At 41.2% G+C, this 13,836-nt stretch overlaps 1 protein-coding gene across 1 annotated transcript; it reads left to right on the top strand.

The window, feature by feature from the left end:
* The first annotated feature begins 2,490 nt into the window (after nt 1-2,490).
* Nucleotides 2,491-7,224, top strand: LOC120659912 (probable E3 ubiquitin-protein ligase XBOS34). The gene is made up of 9 exons (XM_039938181.1): nt 2,491-2,882; nt 2,989-3,103; nt 3,660-3,740; nt 3,823-3,911; nt 4,015-4,106; nt 4,237-4,318; nt 4,805-4,907; nt 5,883-5,968; nt 6,187-7,224. Exons 1-9 carry the CDS (start codon nt 2,781-2,783, stop codon nt 6,967-6,969), a joined length of 1,533 nt encoding a protein of 510 aa, XP_039794115.1. The 5' UTR covers nt 2,491-2,780; the 3' UTR covers nt 6,970-7,224.
* Nucleotides 7,225-13,836: the final 6,612 nt, after the last annotated feature.

Genomic DNA, 13,836 nt, shown 5'->3' with positions numbered 1-13,836 from the left:
TTTTTGTATAATATGTTTTGATGTCCATTGCATCATGCAAAATTTTAACTCAAGATTTTACTCATGCATAGACATATAACAAAAATCTTATTAAGGGATAATTGGACCAAATAACATAGTTTAGGAAGCAAATTGAACAAAAAAATAGTTTAGGGAGTTATATGGATTTTAACAATACTTGAGGTGAATAATATGGACCTTTTTCCTTCTAGATTTGAATTGAGTCAAACTTTCTCGAGTTTGACTAAGATTATAGAAAAATATTATTAACATTCACTCTAAATAATTATATTATAGAAATATACTTCATGACAATGTTAATTATTATTATTATTATATGATAACATAAATAATATTTATTTTTTATATATGTTTAAACATCTAAAACCAGCGAACTTCTCAAGCAGAGGTTGCGCCACATCAGCGAACTTCGGAGTCGTGGTCATTTTGAAAAAAAAAATTCTTTACCTTTATCTAAATCAACCCACCATCCGGCCTCCGCTCTTAATTTTTTTTATGAAAAATCCACAAATTTTATTGAAATCAACCCACAGGTTGACCTTCCAGTTTAGGAAAATTTGCAAATAAAACCTTAAGGTTTTGTGAAATTAACCCGCCGTCCTGATCCTCTCTCAAGAATTTTTTTGAAGAACCCTCGGATTTCAATTTAATCAAACAACAACCTGTTTCATTGGTTACTTATATTGTTTTGAACCAACATTCGATATTATACCTACAATTTGAACACCGACATGTGTTGAAATAAAAAAAAATTCAATATAAAATTAATAAAATTCGAGAACTACAACTTTATTATAGAAAAAATTTTAGAATTCAAGATGCTCTCGCAATTCGTTTCACAAATGCTTATGTGTGATCTGTTGTACCTACAATTTTGGACATCAAAACGTGTTCAATTGAAAAGTGCTCAATACAAAAGTTGCTCATAATCTCAAAATCTACAACTTTATTATTGTATATTTTTTAATTTAAAGCACTTTTTAAAAAGTTATGAATACAAACATTGCTCAAATTTTAGAAACCTAAAGCTTTGCTACACAACAAAATTGTAGATTCGACGCGTTTTCGTAATTTGTTCAACATATATAGGATCCTATTTTGCTAAAAATATAATATCCTACCACCATTCTTCTATAACTTCTCATGCTAACTTTACAATAACGTGTCATATTAATTGCCACACAATTAAAGTTGAAATCTCCATATTTCTCAATTACATTAAGTCTCTGGCTAATTGTATCTCCTCATTTCTCAATAATTTTATCTCTCCTTTCGCCACAATAAGTAAAGCAAAAAAGATCATAGATCAATTTTGATACCCAAAATAATAAATTACCTAAATAGTTGCGTTACCATAAAAGAATGTCCAAAATATATACCAAGTGCAACAACAGGCTGCAGACTATGACACCTATATGAAAATAACGAAGCGACGAATTTTATCTTACCCATGTTGCTAAAAAAACTAATCATCTGCCTACATACAATAATTATTACATGAACTTAAGTCCACATCAAGTATAACACTACGACACGAAATATAGACCCCACGCTATCATCTCGCTCCCATTAAGAATTAAGAAATGTACTTCCTTCTAAGTACAAGCTTCATACTTTAGATTGAGCCGGGAGTTACAAGTAACACTTGAGACGATCTCTCGTGAACCCTCTGCCTGCAATTGCAAATATCGACAACGCATTTTGAAGGCTACAAGAATGGCTGGTTGGCTCCTTCGAAGGAGAGGCAAAGCCACACTTGTGTTTCTAGTATTTAGTTAAAATTGAGATATATTAACTTAGTAGAAAGCAAGAATTGCATTCTTTTTGAACTAAGGGAGTACCAACTATGCTAGGAATATATGGCTCCTACATTTTTTTTAAGGTCAGCGAGGGGAAAGGTTTCCCACCTGATTTTCAGAATGGTGGCTCATAAAAGCTTGATGTTTACGGCATTATTTCAAGCAACAGTCAAAATTGTTTGGGATCAATTTAGATCCTGTTTGTTTTCGTTTAGCTTACAATCTAAATGTGTTCGAGAGAAGCGAAGATTTTTTTCGCTTCTTGTAGTTCAAATTTTTAAAGCAGATTACCACATAAGCGAAAATAAACGAGCTGTTAGATGAAATTATCATTTATTTCCGCCAATAAGCTGATTATGATTGGAAACAATGGTTCCATTCGACAGTGGTAGGCCACACGGATTACCGCGGCTGGGCAAGGCATGACCCACTCGTCAGTCGTGACTGCCTGGCTGGTCAGCCTCGAGTCACGTCACATCCCGCGTTGGCGCGTTCCCCTCTGCCTGACTGCCTTCTTGCCCGCAAATCCCTTCGCCACGAAGGAAAAAGGGTCTAGGCCGCCATCACGAGCGGAGAAAAACTGTCAGCTTCGCCCTCTTCAATTCCCCACCCATTTCCTCGAACCACCGCGCATTAAATTCCTAATAATAACTAATCCCCCGTCTCCTCCCAGTGCTCCCACCCTGCCCGCCCCCAAATCCAATCCAACCCCCGCGCCTCCCCGGGAACCACCCGCCCGCCCCCTCCCGCGGCGGGGATCTCCTCCGGGTAGGTTCCTGACCGGAGCGCCCCCGTCGCCGGACTCGCCGCCGCCGCCTCCGAGGCCCTTTCGCGCGCGCGGGGCACGGCCTCGCAGCGGTCGCCCGCAGGAACAGCCTCTCCTGACTGGGTCGATTCGCGGGGGATTTCGGTCGGGAGATTGCCCTCTCCCTCTCCGGTTGGACCGTTTCGTGAGCCGGGATGGGGCTGCAGCAGTCCAAGGAGGAGCTGCTGTACCAGCAGGTCAACTACGGCAACGCCGACGGGATTCGGGCCCTCCGCGCGCAGGGCGCCGGCCTTGAGGTCAGCCCAGTCACTCAGGAAAACAATCTTTTACGCCCTTATATCACCACGCCAACTCCTCGACTCACTGCTGCTGCCGCCGCTGTTTGCGTGCTTGGTTTTGCAGTGGATTGACAAGGAGGGGAAGACGCCCCTGATGGTGGCCTGCATGCGGCCCGATCTGCTCAACGTGGCCAAGGTGCTCATCGAGTTGGGAGCGAATGTCAACGCCTACAGGCCAGGTACGGGCGCTCTTCTCGTGTTTTTCTTCTTCTTACACTGTCTTAGTTGAACTTAGAACGGCGATTCCCATGTCACAGTACTGGGGTTTGCACAGATTCAGTGGGCCGGATAGGGATGTGTTCCTATTAGTTTGGTTCTAGGAGAAGAGCCGAAGTAAAGGATTGCTCAAGCAAAAGGTTAATTTGGATACAAATGTGTGTAAAGTGTGTTGAGGTTGGAAGTATAGCAGAACCTCAAAGTTATTAGGGAGCCTAAACTGCTCAATCAAATAGGTAGATAGGATACATTTCAGGCACATAAGAGAAGGTTTAGCAAACAGCATTCCATTTGGATACCCTCGAGTATTATATGTTCGTGGAATCAAATCAATTAAGAAATGGTGTCACAGTATGGCACGCTCTGCATGAATGAAATGTTAACTATTTGATATGATTCTTCCAAGTTGCTGAAAAACTTACATGTGGTGGCCATTACAATTATCTCAGAATGCATGCTTGATTGAAGAGTCTACCATTTCTTGTTATGTTTCTAATCCTCCCCATTTTCCATTGGCAGGATCATTTTGTGGGACTCCATTGCACCATGCTGCCAAGAAAGGGCTCGAGCAGACTGTCCACTTACTTCTTACACATGGAGGTATACCATGATCTATATATATGAAATGCTTCATTCCTCTCTCGTGAATTGTAGTAGTTTTGTTAAATTCATCTTCTTGCAGCCAATCCTTTCATACCAAATGATGATTGCAATACTGCCCTTGAATTGGCAAGAGAAAAGGGCCATGTGAATGTTGTACGGGCCATAGAGGTATGTTATTTACTGGGTGTCCTACTGTGCATATAGTACTTATGGAAAAGTATTCATTTTGATTGTTTCACATATTTCTAATTTAATTATTAATTATTTGTAGGGACGGATTTCTCTTTTTTGTGGATGGATGAGGGAGAATTATGCTCCTGCTTTTTTGGATGCAATTGCTCCACAGTTCATGACAAGAAAGATGTAAAATTTTATTGACATTATTTTTCTGTCATTTATGTTGTACATCTGGATGCATATCATGGAGCTCTTAGGTGTGAGAATCATTACGCAGTATATTTATGAGTTTCTAATCCTTACTTCTTTTTCCCAGTTGGGCTGTGGTTTTACCCCGTGAGGTGCGGGCTCCAACCAGGCTTCTTAAGTTGGAGCTAGCTATATATCCTGAATTACATGTACGACTTAAAAGTTTGAAAGGATTCTGCTTTATTTATATATTATGCAGTTACTGCTTATAGTTGTGGATATGTTGGCGTATCTCCTACACATTGAATTCTGCGGTATTTTTGCAATTAATTAACATGAACATGGGCTGGTAATGGCATTACTGATGCCCCTTCCTTTTAAAATGTATCCCTTCCCCCCCAGGTCTAGTTCTGTAGGAACAAGTAGCATTTGAATTTGAGTAACTGCTGCTTCATATGTTCATGTAAGCCTGTTCAGGGGGAAACTGCACTGTAACTACACTGGTGTTGCCATTTTCTGTTGTTACAGCGCACATGTGCAGCCATTCCATTTGTTTATTAGAGTTGTGTTTTGCTTGCTTCTACAATTAGCTGTGAACACTGTGCTTCCTTGTTGCAGTTGATAATTTTTCTTGACGGCTGCATGCTATTGAAATGATTGTTATTTGTGATATTTCTTTTCTTGACGAACTGCAGGCTTCTAAACCTCGTGCTGTAGTTAAACTATGGAAATCTCAAATTGAAGAACCAAAGCTTAATTTGGCTGACCCTTCCATTATCATTTTTGACAAAGGAACAAGTATGTGCCATGCTTTTGTTTTCAATTTACAGATCTGGCAATTTTAAATGCTTGATTATGTTATTGGCTACTTGCTTTGTCAATATGATTTCCATTGTGGTGTTTAATGATGTTTACGTCTGATTTAAGATGTATCCTACCTTTTCTTAGAAATGAAGTGCCTTGTGTTTCTGAAGGTTCAATGTAGCCAATTTATTGTATTCCAACTAGAGTCTGGATTAGGAGACATGCTGTGTCACGAACTCACGACTGCATATATCTTCCACCGACAAGATCAAACAGCATGAATTGTTACACCCATATACAAATACACATGTATGCTTGATCACTCTCTTACTCTTCTAATGGGGCAGATGGTTATATTAGTTGTCCCTAAGGCTCCACTTAGAATCTCACATAATTTCACAAAAACCTGGCTATCATTCTATTTGTTGAGCTCATGCCGTGGCTGTAGCTCCAAGCAAACATTAGGCTTATCATCATTGGTTGCAAATGGAATAATAAAAAAATCCTCTCAGCCACTGATGTTCTTTTATTACACTATTCAGTATTTTAATAAGAAAGAAACATGAAATGTGAGATGACGATGAACAAACGAATTGTACTGCATAATGTAAAATAATTTTTATTACTTTGCTTATTGGGGATCAAGATACTTCAAGCGAATTACCTTACCATTTGGTAATCTCAACTTTATCCTAATAGAAACTTGACAGCATTATTATCAATAACAAGGCTGCAGCCAACTTGATCAAATTTCCTTGCATGAACCCATTGGTCAATGGAGTAGTTCTTCAGCTTGCTATTTCTGAAAGCATAACAGTGTGTTACCTGCTTTTGATATTTTGAAATATCTTGTTTTACTCATGACAATCAGTTCATCCCTTCATGAATATTGATTGATTTCTGTCAAGTCCATCTGAGAGAAATAGGTAGCCATTCCTTTTCTAAAATTGAGTGAGATGTCCTTTACAGAAACCCGATACAAGATCTTACCTGCCTATGAAGGTGACAAACAGCAGCTTCAAAGGTTTTATAATGCATGTTGTGGCATGGCACAGGTACCTTACAGAAATATTTTCTTGCTCATTTAGTTACTCGTGGTATATCCTTAGTGTGCCTGAACAATATTTTCTTATATATAGATATCTAAATAACTACAATAGTGATGATGTGAAGTTGTGATCTAGAGTTTCAATGAACCAGAAGTTGCTGGATTTAAATTTTTAGCTTTGTACAGAGAAATAATAGTATAATCTAAACATCACCTTCTTTTTAGGTTTTCAACACGGCTCCAGCACCACCAGCAAATCTCCCAATGCCAAATCTAGTACCTGCAAACTCATCTGTGGCACATTCAGAACAATCTGCACCCAGCAAGGAGGATGTTGAATTAGCGATGGCTATCAATGCCTCAATTCAATCAGCTATTGCAGAGGGAGTGCCCAATGTTCAACCAAATGCATCCACTCCCAGCACCAATGGCTGGGGTATTCCTCCAAGCAATTCTCACAACGGATGGGGACCTCCAGCAGCTCCTGCACCATCAAAATTGAGCAGCCAATCCCAAGCCCAGGCTGACACACCAAGCAGCAGCACATACAATGGATGGGACATGCCTGGAACAAGCTCTAGCCAAAGCTCATCTAGATCCAACAAAACCCAAATCAACCCTCCAGTCGTGATTCCGCAGGAAGCACTTCCGGCGCTTCCAACCCCAACCGCCCCACCATTCGCGGAAGAAACCTTCTACAGCGGCCCTGTTCAGTATCCATCCGTAGATGCCACTCCTGTCGATGTAGTCATGCCTGCTACCACCGAAGGTGGCACAGCAGCAGCATCTGCTAGACCAGGAGAAAATGAGGCTAGTGCGAGCAGCAGTGGCAACACTCCCTCTGGCACCTGTGTTATCTGTCTTGATGCCCCTGTGGAAGGTGCCTGCATTCCTTGCGGCCACATGGCTGGTTGCATGTCCTGCTTGAAGGATATCGAGTCCAAGAAGTGGGGGTGCCCTATCTGCCGCGCCACGATCAACCAGGTTGTTCGCCTCTATACTGTTTGAGGAGTTGAAACGGTGAGCCTGGAAAGTCAGCAATTCATGGTTCTCGCGACAAGTTTTGATGGTAGCATCTTTATATAAAAAAAATTATGCAGCTGTGATATTGTGCAGTTCGTGCTGCAGTGTAAATTATGACTTTTGTGTAATGTGGTCTACTCGGGCCGTTATATACAGTGGTTGTGTATATAAGTGTAAGACAATTCTGTTGTGATACCAGTAACATATCTCGAAACAAAGTGCACTTTTGGCTGCTCCCTACCGTGGCATCGTGCTGAGATTCAGTCGTTTGAAAAACTAGCAAGATAAGCCAAATGCATTGCTTCATCTTGTTGGCAAATAGAGAGCGAGTTGGAAGATGAAGAGTAAGAGCATATACAATGAGAATTTATTAAACCGTCCATGTTAGCATCCGTCCTACGTGGACGAGAGAGAAATGAGGTGAGAGAGTATTGCAGGCTCCTCAGTAAAAGATGCCTTTAGCACAAGAAACAAAGCACTAGAGTTGATTTTGGAGCCCAACCCGTCTCTTGTGCATGCGTTTTATGAGCTTTCATTTATTTTTGCGTGTAAAATTTAATGCTCCTATACTCCGCAGAAGACAATTTAATAGATAAATTATTGTAGTATATGTCTCTAAGTAGTGTTTTTTGATAACATGGAAGGATGACTGTTGGTGTCTCTTATGCTCAATCTAAATAGGTATTCTGCAAGCGCATAGAATCACCGGTGTAACACTTCACCACGGAGTATTCCGGGGTATCATGAAATCCGCAGGGAAGCACTATGGTAAAGTGTATCGTAATTTGTAGTGATGACCTTTACTAGATCTATCAACCGACAAATTGTAGCAGGGGTAAGCCAGATAACGGGTGAGGATAAATGGCCAGTCTATGACCGTTTGACACAGGAGATTCTATACCTTAGAGAGGAAGCAGCTGGGAGGACAACGAGCGAGAAAGGACTCCTGAAACACTTCTAAATTACTGAGCTAGTCTCACTACACTACTACAAAACATAGATTCTGTAACATAATCTTGTAACACATCCATCAATATGTTACAAAGAAATTTCATAGGAACACAAAGATGTGTTACAAATGAAGGTTGTAACACATTGTACTATTTTTATAAAACATGTTACAGATATCTGTTTTAGTAACACAAATTTTAGTGTTACAGTGAAAATATTACAAAATAATAGTATGCTGTAACATATACTGAAACACATAAAATATGTCACAAATACATATGCTATAGTAACAAATAAATAATATTAAATTAAAGTTTCTCGGCCCTCCCACTCACCCGCCGACCCCCACGAGTCCCTGCCAGAGCTCGACTAGAGGTCGATTTCCGGTAGCCCGAGATCAGCCGGAAGTCGACTCCCAGCTGCCAGAGCTCGACCAAAGTGGATTTGTGTCAGCAGAGCTGGAGCCTCACCAGGGAGCGAGGAGCCGAGCATACAGCATAGTAGAGCTTTTTTGAGCGCAGCCAAACACGCCTTAAAAGTCCATAACTTGTTTATTGTCTCCTAACGTCCTAGGGATATAGGAGAATTATTTTATAATAATGAAAGGTTAATCAAATAAGTTAAAAATAGTATATACTCTCAAAATTCAGATTATGTGATGTGATTAAATCTATCACCTATATATATTAGTGGTTATTAGTGGACATATAATGGTGAGACATAGAAAATTATAGTATTTATATTCTTATAAGGGCATTAGTGAGGATACCTAGTCCTCATGTGGTGGGAAAGGTTAAAATAATTATTGCTTTGAGTTTTTTTTATTTTTTTCCCTTACTTAAATTTGTAAGTGAGGATTCCCATAAAATTAATAATTGAGGATTCCTGCACGCCCCTGCCTCCTTTGGCGCATCTTTTTAGCGCGCGTGATTGTCTCCCACAGTATCCCAGATGTTCCGAGAACAAGATAAAATATTTTTTAAAAAAATTGTTTGAGCAGGATTTTCCGAAACAAATAAAAATGTTTTATATTTTCAAATATAATTAAGTGCAATTCAGTTTTTAATTCTTTTGGACAATCATCTTTTGAACTACTGAGTTTCTTTGTTAACATACTATTTTGCACGGAAATGAATATGACACCATGGCATCTGTTTTGGAGGACACTAGTTTGCCAGTGAATAAAAAATGTAAGAAAGAAAATCCGGCAAATGAAAAAAAGGCTAATCCTAATGGGCCGTGCCCATGCAGATTAGGCCTGCGTGCGTGGCTCATCTGCTCTCTCCTGCGCTGCGGCAGCTCGCTTTCCCCCGACGACTATGTGCCCTGCCCGACGGTTCCTGCGCCGTTGCCTCCACCTCTCCCCCCGTGCCCCCTTCGCCACGACCTGATCCCGCGCCCACTCCGCCGTCGCTGCGGTGCAAGGGGTCGCCGCCTTCTTGCTGAGCCTTCTCCCACGACCCGGCCCCGGCGCCCATGTAGTCCTCGCTGCGGTCCAGGACCCGACGCCGCTGGTGTAGGGGGCCGCCGCCGGGGTGCGAGTGCAGAGGGCCGCCGCCGTCGCAGGTCTAGGTCCCCCAACCGTAGGTTCACGGTATGCCGCAGCAGGTTCAGGGGCTGTCCCGCCGTCGCAACAGATCCGCGGTATGAGCAGTGGTGATTGCAGTCTTTTTTATTTAGATTCAGATCTTGGTAATTTGTGGGACACAAGGTTTGTGGTCATGAATTGTAGTGAATGGTCCAGCATCTGTACTTGGTTAAAATGTAGAGTAAGGATTTCTTAGATGACATGAATGAATGTCGTGCAGTGTTGATTAAGACAAATAAATAAAGTGATCTGAAAAATAACACTCGTTTGTATTGTAACATATTTAGGCTTTTGCACATGCTCTTGAGAACATTTATCCAAGCACCAAGAGCACATGGACTTGGACTCTGCTAAATCCACTGAGGAGAACGACAAGATCATGTAACAGGACTACAAAACTTGGCCAGGTCATTATCTGCAAAGCAATTTGGTCAGTTTTCTACAAGAGAAATTGTGCTTGATTTAGTTTTTTTATCAAGAGACATAAATGCAGAGAAATCAAAATTGATTTAGTGTTTGAAATCTACTTGTGTCTTTTCCCCAAATGCATTCTGTTGTAGTGAGGCAGCAGTGGCAGAGGACCTGCAGCCGCAGGTGGTGATCAGGGAGAAGAAGGTGATTTAAGGAAGTTGTGAATATATGGTTTCAAGTTTAGATTTCAAACAAGTATGCTAGTCCTATGAATGATAAACCCTTGAGTTAGGAGCATCAGCTTTTTAAGCTGAGAAGCCAACTAAATACCGGAAGTGACAAATAGGAATTATTTCTTAGTTTGATATTCCCAAAAATTCTTCCACGGATTAGTTTCCCCTGCCATGATTGATAGACTAGATAATAATGTTTTTAGCTCTATTTAAGACTGCTACTTTCTTTAGTAGGGACAACTCATGATTATACATTCCTTTCTTTGATTTCAGACTTATTTTATGGTTAATATCTGTAAATAATATATTTTTATTGGCTGACTTCTGCTAACCCTTTGTTCATTGATATCACCGCAAGTTTGCATCATTATGAAGTATAAACTATTGAAATAGTTAACCTCTGTAAATCATGTATTTCATTGGCTAACTTCTACTAACCCTTTACTCATCAATGTTTACTGCAGGTTTGCATCATTATGAACTATTGAAAATTTGGAAACTTTCTGCTATCAAGGAAACCACCATCCATTTTTCACCTTTCTATCTCGTACAGTGAAATTGTAACCGGAAGGTCCTGGGTTCGAGCCTCAGCCTCTGCACATTTGTGTGGGTAAGGCTTGGGGCTTAAAAACAACTCTTCCCCAGACCCCGCACAGTGCGGGAAGCCTACGGCACTGGGTACGCCATATCTTGTACAGTGAAATAGGTACAAGTTCCCTCTTATCTGACATTACCTTGCAAGCAGTTCCAGATTATTTTATTTTATGTGCTAGCTTCTCGACACATAACAGCACCAATATAGAACTTCATCAGGGGCATCTTTTAGGTGCCTCTAAAAAAAGGTTACCAAGAATTTCATCAGCCTTCCTTCGAACTCTGCATATATGAATAATGAAAATAGCATGGTCGATGAGATGTTATATTAAGTTTGATATTGTTTCAAAGTTCTTTAGTGCTAACTTAGGTTAATCTTATTCATGCCAAAGGAGTACTGGCTGCTTGGCCTTCCAATTGTGTATACTATAGTTGATTTTTTGAATATATGATATTATAACAAGCATAATTTATTTGTCTATGCAGGTTGATATGATCAATGGCCGAATTCTTATTTGGATGCATTTGTGAATGGATCAAGAAATAATGAATTTCAAGATTTCACAATACTTATATAATAGAATTTTTCTTTCCAAGTACAGATTGTGTACTCTTTGCTACAATGTATATTTACTCTCTACAATTATTCTTATATATACACATTATCACAGTATGTATACTTTGTACATTTGTTCCCCTTCTGCATTCTAGTGATTGTTGAAAATTGTGGTTTGTGTGATTGAGTCATGTATGATGTTCACTCGAAAGAAACGTAATGCACCATTATTTGGCATAGGCAATGCGTAACAATTTTTTTTGAAAAATTTATAAATGTGTTACAATAGATAAAATATGTGTTACGAACCAAATGTTCTATTTTTCCAACTATGTTTTCTATAACAATGGGGAAGTGTTACTAGAACTAAAAAATATGTTACAAAAGATACCTATTGTAACACTTCAGAAATGTTCCACTAGATCATTAATTGTGTCACAATGTAGTAACACTTTTTGGGATCTAAAGGAACACATCAGTTTTGTTCCAATGGAAAAGGCTATAGTAACATCGCATATAGGAACACTAACAATATGTGTTACTAGGTCTCCTAGTAACATATTTATTGAGCTATAGTAACACAAGTTGATATTACTAAAACCCTGTTCTGTAGTAGAACTAATCTAAGCTTCTGTCTTGATGCCGACACCTGGAACTTACTTCGGCGGCCTAAGAGAAGGACTCAGAAAGGGATGAGAAGGGAGTCCGACGTCCTTCGGTAACTACTGCTATGAAAACACCCGAACGTGGTGAACTACGAGGGACGGACAAGGCTGTCACCACTTGCCACCTACCATTGCGGTGCTGTGGGGTGGAACACACTTCCTAGCTAGTACTGAGTCAGACACCACGTCTGTTCTCGATACTAGGATTTCTCTTGATGCCTTCAAGAGAAATCCCCCTCAACCTAGTGAACTAACTTGAGTTACACTAGTCCGGGCGAGAAAACCCGTAAGACAAGATCTACAAGATCTGACAAGCAAGAAAGAAAACATAAACTGAACTAAAGGTAAACTACTCCCGCAGACAAGTACTAGTACTTGAGAAGATAAATAATTTGCGGAAAGTAAAGCTGACTCAAGTAAATAAAGAAGATTACTTATATTAAAATAGTCAAAGGAAAAAAAATACAAGAGTTTATACCGAGCTCCGATGACGACTTCGGATCCCCGAGACAAGCTCGACTCGACTCTAACTCCCAACTACTAACCTACTCTAGACTTGAGAAGAGAGAATTGCTCCTTTGAGTGTGTGTTTACAAGTGATGGAGAGGGTCCTATTTATAGCCTTCCAAGGTCGGTAGATGGCCGGTAATTCAGGTAGCGCCGGGTGCACGCAACTGTGGCAGTTGTGCTTAATTTCCACGCGAAGCCGGGAGCTGAGGGGCTGCAAGGGGGGGGCCGGCGGCCTGGCCTAGGTCGACCGGTCTGGCTCTGTGCCACCTGTCCACCGACCTTTGCGTGGACGGCTCTTGATCACTCCAGGAGGTCGGTTCTTCAGGTAGTTTCCTCGGATGCTTGATTCCTAGTCCGGGCGGCCCGGGGGAGGCCGGGCGGCCTGGCTCCGGGGCCCGTTGGCCCTCTGTTTCGCCGACGTTGCAGATCAACGCTTCACAATGCCTCTGAGATGAGTAGTTTCTCCATTGACGATCTGGGCACTGACTTGTGGGTCCTTTGCTTGATCCTCATGCCTTCCGGGTACACCGACTGAATCTTGCACCCATGTATGTGGAGGTGTCAGGCCGACTGGCACGGATTATGCCGGGCGGCTTGGATCTTCTATGATTTTGACCATCTTTGGACTGTGAATTCCTGTAGGCACAACTCATCCAAAACTTGTGGAACTTATTAGAATTAAACAAAATATGTATGGAACATGGTGCAAGAACTCAATTTATTTCCGAGAAGTTGACGGTCAGAACATGAAATAATGGCCGTCAACAGTAACATGGAAGGGGCTTCAAACCCCCTTATCGGCGTTGCTCCGAGGGGAAACAAAGATAAGAAAAGAAGTGGCGGCGTTTCCCTTAGCTTGGGCAACATGGTAGAGACACGTGGTGGGAGGGGGAGGGGAACAGAAAGAAAGCAGCAACACTAGGACGTCGGGAGCCGCGCGGACGGGATTCCTCTGCACTGCTGCCCATATGCTAGTGAACCAAGTGTTAGAGAGAAGTGTGGTAGAGGATCCGTGTCCAGCCACACTGCGTCGTACTCTGTGTCATTCTTTGTGTTAGATTTATGGGCTTGGCCCATATAAATAATTCTAATAAATCTCAAAGACCCATTAGCACTAAGAGGACGTACACCATCTATTAGTCCCGTATTGCTAATGGACGAGGGTGTAGGGGTTTTTCTCTCTTTAAATACGGACCACCTCCCTCATGGAAAAAGTGCACCATAGATCGTTATACGTGGAGTCCCCAAGGTTTGGAAATTCCTAAGAAGATCTAATCTGAGTTAGGGTTTTGCCACCTCTCGTTGCTGCGCCACCACCGTAGTCTTCTCCATCCCGAGTGCCGG

This window comes from Panicum virgatum, chromosome 2N, assembly GCF_016808335.1.
Source record: "Panicum virgatum strain AP13 chromosome 2N, P.virgatum_v5, whole genome shotgun sequence".
NCBI lineage: Eukaryota > Viridiplantae > Streptophyta > Magnoliopsida > Poales > Poaceae > Panicum > Panicum virgatum.
The sequence above is the reverse complement of the archived record's forward strand: the minus strand, read 5'-3'. Positions and strand labels throughout refer to the sequence as shown.

Coding starts and splice junctions, on each gene's coding strand:
- LOC120659912 (XM_039938181.1), top strand. CDS start 2,781: ATGGGGCTGCAGCAGTCCAAGGAGGAGCTGCTGTACCAGCAGGTCAAC. Junction 4,107..4,236: donor CAGTTCATGACAAGAAAGAT/GTAAAATTTTAT, acceptor TCTTTTTCCCAG/TTGGGCTGTGGTTTTACCCC. Junction 4,908..5,882: donor CATTTTTGACAAAGGAACAA/GTATGTGCCATG, acceptor TGTCCTTTACAG/AAACCCGATACAAGATCTTA.